General features: G+C 48.4%; 2 protein-coding genes across 2 annotated transcripts in view; one reads left to right on the forward strand and one right to left on the reverse strand.

Moving 5' to 3' along the window:
* Positions 1 to 7,034, forward strand: part of SRPRB (SRP receptor subunit beta) — a 30,724-nt gene extending 23,690 nt beyond the window's left edge. The window contains exon 7 of the mRNA XM_082625274.1: positions 6,475 to 7,034. Within this exon, the coding sequence (XP_082481400.1) occupies positions 6,475 to 6,688 (214 nt within the window). The 3' untranslated portion in view covers positions 6,689 to 7,034. The remainder of the gene's footprint in view (positions 1 to 6,474) is intronic.
* A 9,100-nt stretch (positions 7,035 to 16,134) lies between these two features.
* RAB6B (RAB6B, member RAS oncogene family) overlaps positions 16,135 to 20,531 on the reverse strand; it is a 62,356-nt gene continuing 57,959 nt past the window's right edge. The window contains exons 7-8 of the mRNA XM_082625285.1: positions 17,924 to 17,990; positions 16,135 to 16,298 (exon numbers count right to left, since the gene is read on the reverse strand). Coding sequence (XP_082481411.1) covers positions 16,234 to 16,298; positions 17,924 to 17,990 — 132 coding nt within the window. The 3' untranslated portion in view covers positions 16,135 to 16,233. The remainder of the gene's footprint in view (positions 16,299 to 17,923; positions 17,991 to 20,531) is intronic.

Genomic DNA, 20,531 nt, shown 5'->3' on the forward strand with positions numbered 1-20,531 from the left:
TCTCTCCATTTCCCCCTGCCCCCCACCTTGGTGACCACCATTCTACTCTTTGCTTCCATGTGTTTGACTGTTTTAGATTCCACATATAAGTGTAATTAATCATAATGGTAGTTGTCTTACTCTATGTTATTTCACTTAGCATAATGTTCTCTAGGTCCATCCATGTTGTCGCAAATGGCAGGAATTTCTTCTGCAGGGCTAAATAATATTCCATTATATATATGTTCCACATTTTCTTTATCTGTTCATCCTTCGATGGACATTTAGGTTGCTTCCATATATTGGCTATTGTTAATAATGCTGCAGTGAACATGGAAGGCATATACCTCTCCGAGATCCTGATTTCAGTTCCTTCAGATAACTGTCCAGAAGTGGAATTGCTGATTCATATGGTAGTGGTTCTGTTTGTAATTTTTTGAGGAATCTCAGTGCTGTTTTCTATAATAGCTGTACCAATTTACATACCCACCAACAATGTACCAAGATTCCCTTTTCTCCATATCTTTACCAACACTTATCTTTTTTTTTCTAATGTTAGTAATTCTGTCAGGTGTGAAGTGACATCTCATTGTGGTTTTGATTTGCATTTCCCTGATGAATAGTGATGTTTAGCATCTTTTCATGTACTTGTTGACTATTCATATGTCCTCTATGTCTGTTCAGGTCCTTTGCCCATTTTTTAAATTGGACTATTTGGGTTTTTTGTTACTGGGTTGTATGTTTTTGGACAGATCCAAAAACATATTGCTAAATCCCATATTTTGGATATTAACCCTTATCAGATATATGGTTTGCAAATATTTTCCCCCATTCCATAGGTTATCTTTTCATTTTGTTGATTCTTTCCTTTGCTGTGCACAAGCTTTTTAGTTTGATACAATCACACTTGTTTATGTTTGCTTTGTTGTTTGATTTTGGTCTCATATCTTAAAACTAATTTCCACAACACCAATGTCAGTGAGCATTTTCTTCTTGGATTTTTATGGCTTCAGGTCTTATATTTAAGTCTTTAATCCATTTTGAGTTGATTTTGTGTATCGTATAACATACACAGTTTCATTCTTTTGCACGTAGATATCCAGTTTTCCCAGCACCGTTTATTGAAGAGACTATCCTTTTCCTATAGTATACTCTTGTCATCCTTGTTGAAGATTAGTTGACTGTATATGCATGGGTTTGTGCTGGGCTCTCTATTCTATTCCATTGATCTATATGTCTTTTTATAGTACCATATTGTTTTGATTACTATAGGTTTGCAATATAATTTGAAATCTGGAAATGTGATGCCTCCAGATTTATTGTTCTTACTCAAGATTACTTTGAGTATTATAGTTCTTTTGTGGTTCCATATGAATTCTACCATTGTTTCTTCTCTTTCTGTGAAAAATTCCATTGGAATATTGATTGAGATTCCATTAAATTTATAGATGGAGGTTTTTTTGTTTGCATCGGGTCTAAGTTGCGGCACGTGGGATCTTTGTTGCGGCATGTGGGATCTTTTGTTGCAGCCTGCGGGCTTCTCTCTAGTTGTGGCGCGCAGGCTCCAGAGAGTAGTTTGGGGAGAGTGGGCTCTGTAGTTTGTGGCACGTGGGCTTAGTAGTTGTGGTGTGCGGGCTTAGTTGCCCCGCGGCATGTGGGATCTTAGTTCCCTGACCAGAGATTGAACCCACATCCCCTGCATTGGAAGGCGATTCTTAACCACTGGACCACCAGGGAGGTCCCCTATAGATGGACATTTTAACAATGTAAATTATTCCAATATATGAACAAGGGGTATTTTTCCATTTATTTGTGTCTTCAGTTTCTTTCATCACTGTTTTATAGCTTTCGGTGTACAGATCTCTCACCTACTTTGTTAAATTTATGCGTAAGTATTTTATTGTTTTTGATGCTATTATAAATGGAATTGTTTTGTTAATTTCTTTTCCTGATAGTTCATTAGTACTGCATAGAAACAGAACTTGTTTTTGTGTGTTGATTTTGTATCCTGAAATTTTACTGAGTCTATTAGTTCTGGTTTTTGGGGGGGTCTTTTATGGTTTACTATATTTAAGATCAAGTGATCTGAAATCAGAGATAATTTTACTTCTTCCTTTCTGATTTTGATGCCTTTTGTTTCTTTTTTTGCCTAATTGCTCTGTCTAGGACTTCCAGTACTATGTTGAATAGAAGTGGCAAGAGTAGGCATCCTTATCTTGTTCCTGATCTTACAGGAAAAGCTTTTAACTTTCACCATTGAGTATGATGTTATCTGTGGGCTTGTCATCTATGGCACTTATTATTTTGAGGTACATACCTTCTGTAACTATTTTGTTGAGTTCTTATCATGAAAGGATGTTGAATTTTGTCATATGCCTTTTCTGAATCTATTGAGATGATCATAAGATTTTTATCCTTCATCCTGTTAATGTGATGTATCCCATTTATTTCGGTTCTCTGATGTTGGGTGCATATATATGTATATATACACAATTATTTTATCCTCTTGATGAATTGGCCCCTTTATTATATGATAACCTTCTTTGTGTCTTGTGACAATTTTTGACTTAGTCTATTTTGTTGATATTTATGTATTCAGCCCTACTCTCTTTTGTTTATCGTTTGTATAGAATATGTTTTTCTGTCCCTTTACTTTGAACCTTAAATCGAGAGTGCATCTCTTGGAGATAGCATGTAGTTCAAGCTTGTTTTTTTATCCATTCATCCACTCTGTTTTGATTGGTAATTTAAACCATTTACATTTAAAGTAATTATTGATAGGTAAGAACTTATTCTGTTTTGTTGATTGTTTTCTGACTGTTTCATAGTTCCTTTGTCTCCTTCTCTCTTCCTTTGTAATTTGATGATTTCTTTTGTATTGTTATGCTTTGACTTTTTTCTCTTTATTTTGTGTGTCTACTACAGGTATTTTCTTTGTGACTGTCATGGCTTATATAAAACATCTTATAATACTGACAGTCTAATTTAAGCTGATAACAACTTTGACTGTATACAAAAATTTGTATACATTAACTTCTCCTTCCCCCACATTTTATGTTACTCATGTCACGATTTACATCTTTTTATATTGTGTATCCATTAATAAATTATTGTAGTCATAGTTATTTTTATTACTTTTGTCGTTAGCTTTTATGCTAGAGTTAAAAATGATTTATGTATCCCAATTACAATACTAGAGTATTCTAAATTTTAGTATATTCTTACTGTTACAGTGAGTTTTATACTTTCATATGTTTTCATGTTCTTGATTAGTTTTACTTCACCTTGAAGAACTCCCTTTAGCATTTCTTAAAAGGCAGGACTAGTAGTGATGAACTGCAGCTTTTGTGTGTTTGGGAAAGCTTTTGTCTCTCCTTCATATCTAGGACAGTTTTGCTGGGTATAGTATTCTTGGATAGCAATTTTTTTCTTTCAGCATTTTGAATATATCATCCCACTCTCCACTGGCCTGCAAGGTTTCTGCTACGAGATCCACTTTTAGTCTTATGGATTTTCCCTTGTTTGTGACAGTTGGCCTTTCTCTTAATGCTTTCAACATTCTGTCTTTGACTTTTGTCAGTTTGATTATAATGTGTCTCATTAAAGCTCTCTTTATGTTTAATCCATTTGGGGTTTTAGGGGCTTAGTGGATCTGGATGTTCATTTCCCTCCCCAGATTTGGGAGTTTTCTATCATTATTTTTTTAAATAAGCTTTCTGATTCTTTGTCTTTATCTGCTCTTTCTGAGACTTCCATAATGTATATATCGGTTCCTTTTATGATGCCCATAAGACTTTCTTCACTCTTTTTCGCTTTTTCTTTTTGTTTTTCTCACAGAGTAATTTCAAGTTACCTGTGCTCAAGCTCTCCGATTCTTTGTTCTGCTTGATTGAGTCTGCTGTTGAATTTTTCACATCCAGTCATTGTGTTCTTCAGCTCCAGAATTTTTGTTTTTCGTGGTTTCTATATCTTTGTTGACTTTCTGATTTTGTTCACTTACTCTTTCCCTCATTTTGTTGAGTTTTCTGTGTTATTTTGTAGCTTATGGGACTTTCAGATGATTATTTTGAATTCTTTGCCAGGCACTTTGTAGATCTCCATTTCTTTAGGGTCAGTTATTGGTGCTTTATCTTCTTTCTTTGGTGGTGTCATGTTTCCCTGATTTTTCATGATCCTTGTGTCCTTATTTTGGTGTCTGCACATTTGAAAAAGTAATCACTCCTTCTAGTCTTTATAGACTAACTTTGTCAGAGAAAGCACTTCTCTAGTCAGTCCAGCCAGAGATTCTGGGTGGGCTTGCTGCTGGAGTCCCTAGGCAGGTTGGCCTTGCTTCTGGGTTTGTGGGTGGGTGGGCCTACTGCCTGGGTCCATGGAAGCTGGCCTGGAAACTGAATCTGTCATGGCTGTCCAGGTACCTGTGTCTACTGGGGCTGGCCAGGAGCTAGGTTCCATGACACAGTAGGTGCTCACTTCACTCTCCTTCCCCCGTGTGAATCATATCTCTCCATGCTGCATTGTTCAGGCTTGCAGGAGCAGTAACGTGGGTAATGTGGAACTGTCCTTTCTACCCTCTTCAATGCATCTTTTCTTATTTCTGTGTTATACCCAGCTGCTGTAATCTCTAACCTGGATTTCTTACCTCTCATGAAGGTATTCTTCTGTGTGGATGGTTATTCAAATTGACGTTTCTGTGAGAGGATTTGAGCTGAAAACTCCCATTCCGCCATCTTGCTGGTGTCACTTTCAGTGGTTTCTGTCCTTTCTGAAATTGCATGTTCATCACCTCTTCTCCTATTCTTGATGTTCACTCTTTTGAGACTGCATATTGCTTGTCATTAAGCTAAAAAAATTGGAATTAGCTGATTTGTTTTTCTGACATTTCTGTTGCAATTGTTGAGAATTATCTTTTGGACAAAAACAGTCATAATATTTGTATATCCATTTTTTTAAACAGCATAGTCCAAGTCTTCCCACGTTTAAAACACGTTTTCCTTAGTCCATTTGTTTTTCACTCTAAAGGGCCGTAGAAAAACAATACAGAAAGAAATGCTGTATTATACAGCAGTGAAATAAAATGTTAAAAAGTTATAAAAGGGGGCTTCCCTGGTGGCGCAGTGGTTAAGAATCCGCCTGCCAGTGCAGGGAACACGGGTTCGAGCCCTGCTCCAGGAAGATCCCACATGCCGCAGAGCAACTAAGCCCCTCTGCCACAACTACTGAGCCTGCACTCTAGAGCCCGTGAGCCACAACTACTGAGCCCGCGCGCCTAGAGCCCATGCTCCGTGACAAAAGAAGCCACTGCAATGAGAAGCCTGTGCACCACAACAAAGGGCAGTCCCCACTCACCGCAACTAAAGAAAGCCCACGTGCAATGAACCCCACACAGCCATTAAAAAAAAAAAGTTATAAAGGTTAATATCAGTTAAATTAGGAGTCTAAATTTAGTTTAATCCTGTGTTTATGAGAATTAGGCCTTATCAGCTTTGAAGCATTTCATAGTCTTCTGAATTACAAGATTTACTATGTTTACATGGCCTTATGGCAAGAGCTGAATATGTCTTTTTTTCCTTTTGAGTTTTTTTTTAATTGTAAAATATATTACATGTAAAAGAGTATACGTGATACATATATTGAGGTTAAAGAATAGTAAGGTGAAGAATACCCATGGACCCACCACCTTGCTTAGAAGGCCCTATGTGCTCCTCCCCAAATGCTTTTCCCTGTATTATTTGTTTTTAAAATACGTTTTCCATCTATGTGTGTCTTTCTAAGCAGGTATTTAGTTTTCCTGTGGATTCTTCTCTAGTTTTCATGAAATCTTACAGCACCAAGAAATGCTTTATTTTGTAAGAAAGCACATTGTCAGCTTGTATTCCTCTGCTTCTGGACAGCAGAAAGGGGGAGAGAAGTAGACAAATGAGCTTTGTTTTTGCAATTCTTATTAGGGTCAGCAGGTGGCAGTTAAGTGACTTAAATTGGGAAAGTGTTAGTGGTTAAAGAGATTGGAGAATAGTAATTGTACCCAAACTGGATACGAGAGTCTGTAGTTTGTGGATTTCTAAGCTCTGTATCCAGATAGACTCAAGGTAAATATAAATACCCTATCTACCCACACTTCACTTTCAGAAACTTTTCAGAAAGGTTTTATAATACTTATAGCGGGTAATTGAAAACTATATCTTCACATGGCATCATGCAGGAAATCCTAGTAGAAGGGGGCACTGAACTGGAAGAAGGTTGGTGTGACCTTGGTTCATTAGAAACCTCCTGTCATCTGGCCATGTTAGGTTGGATCCGTATCCTGTCTGTCCAGGAGAGTGACCTATAAATGCAAATATTCAACAATCCTAATAGCATACTTGACAGTTGTATGATGAAGTATTTCCATGAGTGCTGGAATATTTAGGAATTAATATGACTTCCTAAAGGCCTTTGATTGTTATAGAAAAGTTCAGCTCTTTTTGCTTCCTGACCCGTTTTCCTTTTGTCTCGCAGCAGTACCCTACGAGTCACCCGTCCTGCTGCCCCCAGCATACTGGACGGTTCTAGTGCTGCCACTGCTCAGCTGGGAAAGAAAGGCAAAGAGTTTGAGTTCTCACAGTTGCCCCTCAGAGTGGAGTTCCTGGAGTGCAGTGCCAAGGGCGGCAGAGGGGACGCGGGCGCTGCTGACATCCAGGGCTTGGAGAAGTGGCTGGCGAAAATCGCCTGAGGGCCAGATCCAAACACAAGACGCGAATGTGCGTGTGTGTGACTGACAGTTGTGGGAAAGGATGAGGTAGCCTGGAGTTGGTAAAGAAGGGGTACAAATATAGTTAGGGACGTTTCCTTGTTCTGGAAACAAATTATTGTTGAAAGCAGTGTGGAAGTGTCTAAGTTCAGTTCTCCCTTATTGCTTTCAAGCTGGTTAGTTTTATTTGATTCGTGTCTTCCCTTTTCAAAGTGTATGTAAGGTCCCTTTAGCATATGCTTGATGTAAGGTCAAGGTCTAACAAGCCAACCTCACGTAGAGAGGATATTATCATGAGAATATAACATCATCTAAAATGTTTTCTTGTCCTCTGCTTCTGTGCTTCGGTCTCCTTTTCCTGGAAACAAACCTGTCTGTGTATGGAACTGGGTGATTTCCAATTGCCTTTGACATTCATGGGCAGTACATCATGTAGTCCTCTGAATTTTCAGATTTGTACGTGCAATTACAATATGGTCTCTGACATGTGAAGGAAGGTTGAAAACAGCAGGGCTGTGTTGACAGTGGTCTGTTCTTCATCAGCTCAGTGACTTGTCCACACTCCAGCCTCATAGCACTTAGGTTTCAAGAACATGTTGTGAACCCTAGGACTCGTCCCCAGGTGATAGAACTGTAAGTGCTAAATCCCCAAATGCCACTAAAATGTACGCTAGAAATGTACGTTCTAGTGGTTTCCCTCAACTGGGGAATATATGGAGCTTTAGAAGCTATTCTGTTTTTCTGGATGCATGAATGCTCCTGGGCTATCTTCACGTGCTGTTTGATGAGCTCCTATTTTTACTGTCAGCTTGAATGCTGTGGAACAAATTCAAAATGAAAAAAGTTCTCTGTAGATTTTTAAAGTGCATATTCACTGATGGTTTAAAAAAATGGCGTTTTCAAAGTGAGGTTGTTTGCTGTCTTCTTAAATGTATGGCTTTTTTAATGGCTTTTATAAATGATTAATACATTTCTTGGTAAGCAAAACAGCCTGTCTAGCTTAAAGCATTTAAATAGAGTGGTAGAGTAGGTACAAATGGGAGCACGTTTTAGGATTCAGGGCCAACTCCAAGTTTCCAGGGCCCAGTGATTGCAGTGTACATCAGAACAAACTCTTCAGTCCCTACCTCACACACTCAGGGACAAGCCAACTAAAGCCTCAAAAGGAGACGGGGGTGGCTGTGGATAAGTGAGACACTAATCGCAGAGCAGTGCGGGACGTGCAGTCAACCGCGGAGGCGCAGGGCGCTCCAGGAGCGTGCAGTGGGGCGCCTAACCCCGTCTTGCGGGATGGGGAGAGGCAAAGGGGAGAAGCCTGGAGCCGAGGCCGTCCCAGTGGGTGTGGCCCCCACGTACACACACTACGGCCCCGGCCTCTGCCTGCTGACTCCCCTTCCTGTGTGTCACTCTGACTCCGAGTGAGGGGACTCCAGCGCCCCTCCTCCGCTGCCCGCACACCCTGCATCACACACCTTGCTGCTGGAGTATGAAATAAACCCAAGCTCACGCGGAGAAGACACTAAGAGTACGACCGGGCTTCCCTGGTGGCGCAGTGGTTGGGAGTCCGCCTGCCGATGCAGGGGACACGGGTTCGTGCCCCGGTCCGGGAGGATCCCACATGCCGCGGAGCGGCTGGGCCCGTGAGCCATGGCCGCTGAGCCTGTGCGTCTGGAGCCTGTGCTCCGCAACGGGAGAGGCCACAACAGTGAGAGGCCCGTGTACCGCAAAAAAAAAAAAAAAAAAAGACCGTGGCAGGGTTCTTACTGGGAAGCCCGACTGCTGCTAATGTTATTACTGTCTTCTGGACTCTTTCTTGCCCTTTCCTTATTAGCCGAGTAGTAACTTAAGGAAGTGGGTGAAGATTTAAGGAAGATCAGTGAACCGGAAGCTCAAAAGGAATGTGATGAATGTGACATGTTCACATAATCGTTGGTGATGCTCACCTGAATAAACATCAATGGCTTGATGCTTCCGTTAAGAGGCATGTGTGTTCTCTCAGCTTCTTTGTTGTTTTTTTCTGGTAATAAACTGTTTTGCTTTATCGGAGGAAGCAATACACAGAACAGGTGACTTGAAGTAGGGGAGCCAGGTTGAATTTTATTCAAGACCTAAAGATGGTCTTTTGAAAAAGGAAAGTTATGTCTCAAACAGTGATTCTCAGATGTTAGTGTGCGTCAGAATTAACTGATGCGTGTTAAAGAGCCCACCCGAGGACACTGCTGCTGAGCATTAATTCAGCAGCAGATCGGGTGTGGTCTCAGGAATCTGCATGCGTAACGTGACCTCTACCAAGCACCTGGGGCTCCTGGCAGCACCCTCACAGGCGGTATGGCCCCCTGTAGTATCATGCGTGCCTTTAGTGTGTTTCGTTTCTAAGTCCTTTGGGCCACAAGCCCTGTGTAGTTTTGCTCACAGGGTGAAGGAAGCAGGCAGGTCGCATAGTCCCATCCTGCTTCCTAACCCTGTGCCACAGTCACCCCACTCTTGTGGGTCCGGGCCAGGGTGAGGTCATGGTGACTAGTCCTTGGGAGCTTGGAAGGGTTTTCAATGGGAGGTCAAATTATTTTCTTGTGGCACTGAACCCGTTCAGCCAAAGTAGGCCCATTTCTTCATGGGATGGGAGGCAGGTATGGCCAGAGTGGAAAGAGGGCTGTGAGGTCACAGGGACCAGCAGACTAGGCGTGACTGTGTGTCACAGGTGAGACAGCTGTGGCCTGGAACACCTTGGGAACGTGGCAGCGTCTGAGCCACTGCATGTTGGGGCCGCTGCCACCTGATGTGAATGGCCCTGTGCCCTGCGAGTGGGGAGGGGCAGGCGTGGTGTGGTGCCGGTGTGGAGACGACTGTGACCAGCAAGCCCTGGGCACTCACTGTCCTGGTACATACCAGCCGCTTCCGGAATGGGGTCTCCGTGGGTACTGAGCACACCCGCAGACCGAGGCCGCCTGTTTCTTCCAGCTCTTTCAACACTTTCCGAGCATTTTGGGGCCTTGGTAGCCCCTCTGCTGCCGGGTGCCTGACGGTTTGCTGGGATCTTAGCTCCTGACCAACAACAGATGCTGTTGCTGGGGAATCCCTGAGGTCTGCTCATATCTCCCCACGCCCTGTGTCTCAGCGCCCCTGGGATTCCGGTGGCCCTGCTGTGTGTGAGGCACTTGGCTGTGTTCTGTCGGTTTGAGATCATTTCAGCCAGAATGTTATGCTTTTCTTTTCTTTTTTAAGGTTTGAATTTAGAATGGAATTATCAAAGCTTCAACTGGTTATGCCCATTCTCACCTAAAGGTGCATTAGCAGCAGTTTAGATGCTAACCTCTTCTATTTCAGCCCTTCAGTTACTTGAAGGTGGTTGGTTACCTCACCTGACTTCTGCACAGGCAGGTAGTCCCACTTCCTTTTTCAGCTACGAAGCCCTAAACTGTTGACTACTCACAAGAACCGTGTATGGCGTTTATTCATTCCGAAAACGCCAGGCACCGTACCCAGCTCCGGGAATACTAAGTATGGCACAATTCCTGCTTTTATGGGCATATGGTCACTTTCTGAGGCGAAGAAACGTGCCCTTTCCATGCGGCCCCCGCTCTCCCCTCATTAGCATGGGCTCCATCTTGGCTGCACTGAACCGCCCACCCCCCACCCCCCACTGCACGGGCCCCAAGGTCAACTGCCTCAGGGCTGCCCTCACCTTCGCCCTTTCTCCTGTTGCGCCACCCTTGCAGCCCCAGCATGACCTTTGTCTCAGTGTCTCCTGCGATCCCAGCGTCCGCCCTGTGGTCCTGTCGTGGGTGAGGCACTTGGTGTTCTTGTGACTTAAGAGCTTTTTGTTTCAACTAAAATATGCTTTTAAAAAAAATTTGCAGTTAGCACAGGATTATCAAAGCTCCTGTCTGCACCCTTGGTCACTCACTGGACAGCAAAACACAGCTACAGTGATATAGGAAAAGCCACCTTGAGCGACGTCCCTTGACGGCAAGCAGGGCACTCCGGGTAGGAGGACATTCACCTCAACCCTGATCTTCACATTCACGTCTGGGGAAGCCCAGCAGTGCTTCCCTCTCCCGCGGGGGGAGGGGGCTGCTGGACGTCCGTGTGAGCACCACGCTCAGGGGGATGGCCCACTGCCCTTCCCGTCTGCAGTCACGTGGCCCTGAGCACCACACTCTTGGGGAATGACTGCTTGTCTGGAACAGCTTTACTCTGCTTTGATCTGGTCCGTACGAGCACGTGCACTCGGCTCTCATGCCTGTGCCCCCTGACAGGCCCGGTACCTCCTCTACCTTGCAGTTTACACCTGGCAGCCAGGAAGGTTAGGCTCAGTGGGCAGGGACACCTATTTCCTGTTCCTCCTAATCAGAGATGGCTTCCTTGATGTGGCAGATTGGAGGGTGTTCCAGAAACTTTAGTACCTTTAAAGGGGAAAGATAATTAGTGAAGTTGAACTTGAGGAAGAATAAGACCTGGTGAACTTGGCTTTCCCTATAGCCCCAGGATCCCCAGCATTCTCAGACCAGGGCAATTCTGGGCCTAATCTTGGCCTTCGCGTCCTCTTTGGATTGGTCCTACCACTCTCCTGGCCTTCAGGGCATTTTTTAGTCTTGAGGTGACTGAGACCTGAAGGGCCATCTCAGGGAGTTTCTCTGGTGTGGGGTGATGCTGGAGGGTAGGAGGCAGCTTAGTGTCATCTGAAAGGTGATTATGGTTCACCTTGAATTCTTGCCTTTAAATACTTTCTAGAAATCACCGGAAGGGAGATCCAGCCCCTGTACCCACCCTTCCTAGCCCTCAGCCGTGGCGAGTGGAAAGCAGGGATGACGGGAGGTGTCACACAGCCCTGAGTCTCCGTTCTGCCTGGAGTTTCCATCAGCCTTCAGGCAGAATGGAGATTACGGAAGTGAGTGTGCATTTAATCTTATTAGTGCGTCCTGCCTTTTCCCCCTTCTGAATTGGTGGAAAGCCCAGGTGAACAGAAGGGAGAAGCAAAGGGCTTTGGATGGTGAACACACCACCGAGACATGAGAGGAGGGTCTTCGTGGAGAATGCACTTGAAGAAATCTGTGTTTCCACATCACGCCCCGTCCCCCCCACCCATATATGACTGCACCACCTCGAAGCATTAGACAAGAGCCTTTGTGTTGAGAATTAGGACACTTTATTGTTTGATCAACATGCTGAGTCTTCCACATTTTACACAGTTTTATGTAAAGTCAATGTGGCCATTTAAATCCGCTGAGCCAGTGAGAGATGGAAATGCCACCCTCTGTGCCAATCACTTTTATGGGGACGGGCGAGGGGGAAGGTGACACACATGTGATACAGGCTGGCCGTCGATGAATGGAGGCTTTGCACTGGAAGGAAGGTCTGAACCCCACTGCAAGGATAAGCCACGCCCTGCCCGGAGTGTCAGCCACACAGGGAGGCGGGGGGTCTGGTGTCCAGGGAGTTCACACACTGAGCGCTCAAGGCTTTGGAACACTGAAACAGTCCATTTCAAACAAAAAGTCCAAAAGGTGCCCTGGTCTGACAATCAGAGTGGACTTGGGGACTGGCCCTTCTCTGCAATGGAGGAGCCTGAAATGTACGTGGGTTCTTTCCTGCCTCACTCAGCTACGCTGGACAGGCTTACATCCGAACCAGAGTAGAGATGGCCTGAGGAGCACGCGTGCCCAGCAGCCCTGTGTGCCAGTGCACCGTCACATTTGTTACACACAGGTCAGCAGTGGATGAAGAGCGGAAACACCTTGGTTCTGACCGCTTCTGGCTTACTGGGTGACCGTGAGCAAGTGACCCTTCTCAGTCTTGGTTTTCCTGCCTTGCCACAGCAAGGGTTCTGAGCTCTCCGCCTCGATCAGCTGTAGCCAGGGGACAATGCCTCACATTCTTGGGGGAGAGGTAGTTAGGAAACTAGTGCGCACGGGTTAATGCACAGACACTTCAGCTCAGCTGCCCTTTGTGTGGCTCAGACATACCTCCCAGCCCTCAGCTACCTGTTCTCACATCCTGACCTCCTCACCCGCCTTCCGCCACGTGAAGGAATGAGGCTGCTCTGCCTGCAGGACACCGAAGCCAGCGGTGCCATTACTGTCACACCTGGTACTTGAGGGCAGGGGCTCCCAGCACTGACTGGCCACCAGGAAGACAGAGACATTGCACTCAAGATGTGTTCTGCACCCTTAGCTACCACCATACAACCCTTGTTTCTGTTGCCTGAGACACTTGAACGGATCTGACCATTGCTCCTCGAACCTGGGACATTCCAGACCGATTGAGGATGCTGACAGGAAGAGAGTGGTGACAGTGACGGCAGGGAGGCCTCTGACGGAGTCAGCACTTGCTCACCTTGGACCACACAGCCGCAGTTCTAGCGCTCAAGATGCCGGCGCCACACTTTCCCTCTGGCACATGTGTACATTCATAAATACGCTTCCTGCTTTTCCCACCGTACGCTCAATTTTTCAGACGCCCACAAAACAGGAGCTTTACCGACAGCTTTTCTTTGAGATTCCTCAAAGTAAAAAAGGGGGCTACAGAAGATGACCCAGTTCTACTCCCAGCCCAGGGCTGCTCTGTGGGGAGAGAGACTGAACCACTGGCTAAACTGAGATCATTTCCTAAAAGGATTCCTCCCCTTTGCCTGGATTCGGCAACGATAGGATACTCTCACTGTGTATGCTGAGGAAGTTCATGATATTTTCTTCAAGGGAACCTGATCATTTCATTATTGAACCTTAACTCTGAGACAAGATCCTGGCTACAAGCAAGAGGACAGTGATGGCACCTGCCCAAAACGGGAGCCAACGAGCCAACACCCTTCTGTGCTGGAGGTCTGGCTGCCCTGACAGACCCAGGAGTGAGGGGTGGGGATGAGGCCCGAGGAGGGTGCCCGTGGAACGGTGTGGCACCACCAAGATGGGAGAATGAGCCCGGGCTCAGGAGAGAGGATGTTGTGGACGCACTGGAAAAGGAGGGCTCACCTACGCCACATCAAGCCACATTGTATCTACTGCGTCTCTTACTATTCTTCTAGGCTGTGATGGAAAAATAAGTGGTGCCTTCGATATGTGTGCACATGAGAAGGGGACTGAGTTTCTACCTTTTTGTACAAGAATGTTTTAAGAAAAAGTACTCTTAGTACCAAGAACATAAAAACCCACCATCCATTCATTCACTGAGACCCAAAGAGATCCCTGCAAAGGGGGCTGTCCCAGGGGCCACAAGCAATGGTCCTCACTGCCAGCCAAGCTGGGTGCTATCACCTGGACTCCTATGGATTCTCACGAGGTAAGTAAGCACTCTTCCAACAAGCACCACTTGGGGGTGTGCCATGGTGGGGCTACGGGCCCACGTGGGCATGCACACCTGTGCATACAAGTACAGACAGAAACAGTGCACATATTCCCAGGGGCTAGTTCTGCCTGTAGTTAACACATCTATGCAGTATTTTATTGATGGCAAGACAATCACAAGTTTTGGGACAATATTAAGTATTTCTTATTTCAACACGTTGCAGTACTTTTTTGAATTTCCAAAACTGTTATCACAATGCAAGTTCCAACTTGAGAGGAGGAAGAACAAGAATATACATTGAGCACATGAATCTCTGTGAGAATGTGTGTGTGGAAGGTGTATACACAAGTCTATCTCTATATATAATTATGTACACACATATAAAAACTCAACACTTGACACTGGAATTACGTTCGTACATTGGTCTATGCCTTCTGGAAGAGGAGCTCAGTGGGAATCCTGCTTCCTCTTTTCTTCACCCGAAGATACACTCCTCTCTAAAGATCAGCTCTGACACGCAGTCCCCTTAGCTGAGTGTGTGACAGACCCACTGGACAACTTATCAGTGAGTCCTGCCAGGTCCTGCTGCACTTACGGGCTGCCAGTTTGGATTAGTTTCTGAGAAGTTCCGAATTCATTGCAATAACTTGTCATAGCCCTGCTTTATGGAGGAATTTACCCCCTACCACACCCCAGATGGTCACTTAGCTCATCTATGACAAGCCCAATAGCGGCCTGGAGGAAGAGTCAATGCCGGCTTGGAGGGCAGGGCTTACCGATTTTGGCCACAGTGGCTGCCCACTGCCTGGCTTTGTGCCAGCTCAGGGGTGGTGAGTCTGGGTCTATTTGGAATGCTGGCCAAGCAGGCTACATCACTTAGTGAAAGAGAGAGTTCTCTTCAGAGATTTTACAGATAGGTCCTCAGGTCTAAGTCCTCTCAGAAATGAGTCCAACATGGCAAGGGCGTCTCTCTCTGGGAAGCCTTCTGGGGACCCCACTTCAGCCCTACCCTCAGGCAAGCAGAGAGCTGCTACAGTATCTGCAAAGGTCTGTGCACAAAGATTTCCACTGCACTGTGCCAGAGTAGCAGAAACACGTCAAGAAGTCAGCTTTTGCAGAACAGCATCAACAGTATTAGCAACCAAGGATGGGCAAACATGCATCTTCCAGGTGGCCGGTCTGCAGACCCTGCCTTCCCCAACCACAGACGGGCCAATACTGTGTGATACAGGCTCCAGCTTTCCTGGCATCCAAGGAGGAGGGCTTCAGGGGGCACACGCTGAGATTCCGTTTGCCCTTCCCTTCCCTGCCACCCAGCGGTGTGTGCTGACCTCTGGACAGGTTGGCTAAAACATTTTCTGAACTACGCATGGTGCCCCCGGTCTATGAACCAGCCCACAGTTGCCAACAGCACCCCGTCCTTCCTTCCTTCCCATGACCTCTTGTCCTGCCAGTCACAGGCGGACCACAGAGAGCGGACGGTTGCCTGTGGCGAGTGCCCTCTCAAGGCTTTTCAGGGAGGGGAGAGAGGCAGAGATAATCCCAGTGGGCCTGCGGCTGGGCCCCCTGCAGTTCACGAGGCCTTAATTTCAGCTCGGGGCCGTGGCTGATGCCCCACTCTGGCCATGGAAGAAGGACAGAGTCAGAGCTGCCTCTTGAGAGGCTGTTTCATTCAATCAGTGTTTGATTTAACCAGGTAGGGCCTGTTGGGTGGATGCTGGTTGGTCTGGGCCAGACAGCCCGGGGATTGGAACCTAATTAAATGGCCCAGTTAACTGTTTAAATGTATTGGTCTGGGGGTGGGAGGAGAGCAGAGGTGATGAACCGCTCAAAGAGGACAGGAAGGAGGAGGTGTGTGGAGAAGGTCCTCTGTAAGTTTACAAATATACAAAAACGAAAAAGCACATCTTTCAAATAAAAATGACTACATTTTTATCTGGCAAAAAGTTGTATACACATGGTTTAAATTTTTTTTTAATTTTAACAGTTTTTGGCAATCTTAATAAAGTACAATATATTACAACCAAACCAAAAAATAGTTGTTTAAGTAACAGCTGTTAAGAGTGACGTGATCCCTGATGCCCAGCCTCCCTCCCCGACCCCCCCACCCCGACTCCTAGAGACAGAGAGAAAAGAAAAATCCTCCCATCTGGATAAGCTCATCTCCCACCCCCCTTAGGAAGCTAACCAATAGGAAGCAACACAACAAGCGAGTAGTGTCAGAGGAAGCCTGCGGTCAGGCTGCATTAGCAGGAGCAGCCACCCTCGCTGGCCGGAGGCTCCTGGGGTTTGTCCAGCTTGATGTCGATCACTGCAGGGGGCGGGGCTAAGGAAGACGACGCTCTCGGAGGAGCTCCCGCCCCCGCTCCTGCCCCGGTGCCCCCTAAGGGGCCCTGCGCAGCCCCTCTGTCCCTCAGCAAACACCCAGGAACTTGCTCCTTTCTTTTCTGGGTGGGAAGGAGGCAGGGTCACCAGCTCCCACCCTTCCACCTCCTCCCCGACCCGTCCACATGCCCTCACCAGTATCCACCAGAAGTAAAACTTGTCCTGGGCTGTGGGACCATCATCTAAACACAGGCCCGACAGACCCTTTCTTAGAAGGCTTCCCGGTGACCAGCCTCGGCCTCGGCCGTGTTACCTATCAGCCCCACCCCAAAGTGCCCAGGAGGTGGAGCCTGCCGGCCGGGCACGGAACCCACCTCGCAAAGTGCAGGGCTTCACAGGCCTTGCCCAGGTGGGCACAGCAACCCCGACCCCTCAAGCTCCCGTCAGAACGGGTCGCTTAGACCCTGAGGCTGCTGCTGTGAGAACCCACATCCCTGGGGAGGGTGTCAACATAGCCCCTCTCCAGCCCCTTTCACTGGCGCCGTGGGGACTGTGGGCTGGAGAAGCACCGATCGGAACCGCCAGAGGAGCGGGTGGAGAGTGCACAGCCAGGCCGCTCCCTCTGCCCTCACCAGGCTGAAGTCCCAGTCAAGCCAGGCCTGGTCACAGCACTGCACAGAATCGCCCTTCCTGTGGGGCTGGGCGTGGGTAGGGGTTGGAGCAGCCCTGCTCTGGGACCCGCTGCCTGTGTCCTAGGGAGGTTTTGTGGTCCCTGGGTGAGGATGCTGGGAGAGGTTCTTCAGAAGCTACGTGCTATAAAGAGCCGTGCTTCCCCTAAAGGCCACTTACCACTTGCCCTCCTCACCACGTTTTGGCCACCTGGCCATGGCATATTCTGAGTATGACTTTGTCCATGACTTTTCCTGATTTTCCCTAAACCCCAATTTTCTTATGTACATTTTTATCCTGTTTTGTGTGTACGTAGCATATATATACATAAACACACATTTTTTACAACATGGCAGACTATAAATAAACTAGTAAATAGACAATGAACAACTGCCTTCCTTCCCACTGGGCAAATCAGACCACCTCTCTGAGCCTCCGTTTCAGCTTTTGGGTGTGGCCTGAGTTCTGGGGTGGACGGTGTGGGTGGTGTGCAGACCCTTCCCCCAGAGCAGTGGGGAGGCCCGGGCTGTGCAGGGCAGGCAGGAGAGGAGACACCTGGTGCGGCAGTCATCTCGCGTACAGGTCTGAATGCACAGAAATGGAGATTCTACGTGTCCCCATGAAATACAAGTCTGTGTTCACTGGAAAGCAGGGCACTTACCATTTCTCACTCCCCGCACGGTCACTCCACACACATCCCTCTGGCATTCCCACACTGTTTTGGAAGCTTCGGTGGTTCGAGCTGGATGTGGTCTTAAGGACCTTGGAGTTCAGCCTCATCCCTGTACAGAGCAGGCCCCACCGAACAGCTGTCTGCCAGGAAGGCTGGCCTGGAGACCTGGCAAGGGTCTGTCCACTGTTGTAACATACCACACGGATAAATCAATGACTAAATGGCTTCTGCAGCACATCTTTCACTCACTTGTCAAAGGAAAAGGATACTGCCTTCTTTGCTTTTCTCCTGGACGTTCTCCATTCCAGGCAGCGCCGAGGCCACGCGTCGGAAGAGCTGGGGAGAGGGGGAGACGCAGCGTGAGCCGCCGTCCCTGCCCTCCTGCTGCCGGTGTCTCCACCCCCGACCCTGCTCACCCTGACCTCGGGCCCTGCTCCCTGTCTGTCCCACTGACTGCACCCTGGACAGCAGGGGCTGCACCTAACTTCTCCCACCTGTGCCCCCGGCACCTCTCAGGGCGTTGGGCCCCGGCAGGCCTCTCACCCACGCAGGCTGGCCACAGGGTCACGAGGGGCTGAGTGTGGGTCATGGTGATGGCAGGGACCTACCCCAGTGCAGAAAACGATCTAGGTCCTGGGAGACAAGCTTCTGCCCATGTAGGGACCGGGTGTGGGGAAGGGACTTTCGACCTGCCCTTGAGACAACGACCCTCTCCTCAGGGAGCCCTGCGAGTCCACGGGCATCAGGGCAGCTGGGAGTCAGGGCCACACAGTCACAGCAGAGAGAGATTTTTTTCGGAGGGAATAAGGACACAGGGGTGTGAATGTGACATTGTGGGTTTGCTTGGGTGTGGGTGAGTGCGATGTGCGTATTGTGTGTAGAGGCGTATGGGTGGTGTGGTGTGGATGTGTGTCATCTGTAGGGCGGGGAATGAGTGTGTATGGTGTGTACATGTACACATGTGGGGTTTCTGTGCGTGTAAGTCTGTAAGGTGTGCATGAGGACTGTGTGCATGTGGTTGTGTGTGTGTGTGTGTGTGCGCGCGCATGTGTGGAACCTAGCGGGTGACAGCAAGTACAAGGCACCAGAAGATCCCGAATTCTCTCCCATCTCTCTACAAACACCAACTGCAGGAACCAGGTGAGCTCTGGGCTTAACACTTCTCCACTGCCTGAGCTCTCTGAAGACAGGGTGAGTCTTATTCAAGGTCTCACCCCAGAGCCCAGCCACATGGGAGCACCCAGGCTGGGTGACAGGACCAAAGGCGGTAAGGGTCCGGGCGGGGAAGCCGCTGGTGGGCTCTGCATGGTATGGACCCTGTGGGCGGGCTGCAGAGGGGCTCCGAGCGTGGCTGGCAGAAGTGGGAGTTAGATGGAAGCTCTTGGGGTCACATGGGGGCTTCTGAGAGCAGACATGCTCACGTTCAGAGTCCAGGAGGCTGCATTGCATGGAGATGCCTCTCCACCACCCAGGCTTAGAACTGACCATATACAACTCCGGCTCAGACCATCGCCTGGCTTCCAGAGCAATCTGGAAAGGGGGGCACCGGCATCTCCCTGACCATGGGGGCGGAGGCTGCCTGCCCTCGGGGCTGCTGCCCTCTGCTCCCCTGCCCCCCAAGCCTTTCCACCAGGGCCGCGCAGAGCAGCAGCCAGTGTCTCCTGCAGGCCTCCAGGGACAGGGAGCTCCCTCCTCCAGGTGACACCACGGCCACCCTGGCCTTACTCCAAAGGAGGCTGGGAAGGGGTGGGAGGGAAGGGAGCCATGTTGATGACCCTCCAGCTGGGGGAGGGGGTGCGGCACTGAGTCCTGGGAGCCCGGGGCCGCCCATTCCGGCCCTTCCTGCTCCTCCGCCACCTCCCACTGGCAAGGCACGGCCCAGGCGGGGTAAAGCCACACTGCGTGAGGCCGGCTGCTGCACTGGCAGCTTGTCTAGTGCCCCTGGACACTGCTGGGGCCGGCAGGGCAGAAGTGACCCCCAGCCAGGCCCCGACACCCCTCCAGCGGCACCTGTGCCCATGCCGGTCCCCTGGCCCAGGCCACCCCCGCTCTTCATCACCTCTCCGAGTCCCCGTTTCCCTGCAGACAGGGGTTCCTCACCTTTTCTGAACCAAAGATTCCTTTGGCAGGCTGGCGAAGCCTATGCGCTCCTTTTAAGTGTGTGCAATGAATTACATATAAGTTTTATGTAAACGAAACCATTTAGTATCAAAACAAACTTCTAAAATCTTTAAAGATACAGACTTGTGACTTGTGACTAGAAGCACCTGTGCTTCCTCGGGAACCTGTTAAAGAGCAGAAGCCGGCAGGGGGTCTGACAGCCCCTGAGACACTGAGGTGGGAGAAAGTTCAAGAGACCTGCGACACCGCCATAAGGTGATAAGAAAGCGGCTGTGACCTCTGTCGTGATAAAGCCACAGGCGCTGCCAACATACGGAATTGTGCTGCCTACCTCACAGCTGCAGGAAACGCTGGAGACCTGTCAGAGGTTAGCGCAGAGACACTTGTTTCCCACCTAAGTCCACTGACCTGCTGAATTCCATCCGTGGACTCCTTGGGAGTCTGTGGGCCCAGGAGAAGCCCCCTGCTCCTAGGCTCAGCCCTAACCCCACCCCCTCTATGGCTCCTCTGAGGCTTCTGACTCCCAGACCTCCCCGCCACCGTGAGCTCCGACCGCACCGTGGGTGGGCTCTTTTCTCCAAGCCTGCCTGGACCGCTACAGCCCAGAGCGCTTGCCAAGCACAAGGCAGGAACCCCAAAATGCTGATTGCATAGGCTCTCCTGCACGTCCACCCCACGTGAGGTAAGAAGCAGGGGAACGCTGCTTCTCCTGGCCTCCTCGAAGTTGCTGGCTGATCTCATAGCCCCGAGAGCCTG

Source organism: Mesoplodon mirus (assembly GCF_964341445.2).
Source record: "Mesoplodon mirus genome assembly, chromosome: 6".
NCBI classification, from domain to species: domain Eukaryota; kingdom Metazoa; phylum Chordata; class Mammalia; order Artiodactyla; family Ziphiidae; genus Mesoplodon; species Mesoplodon mirus.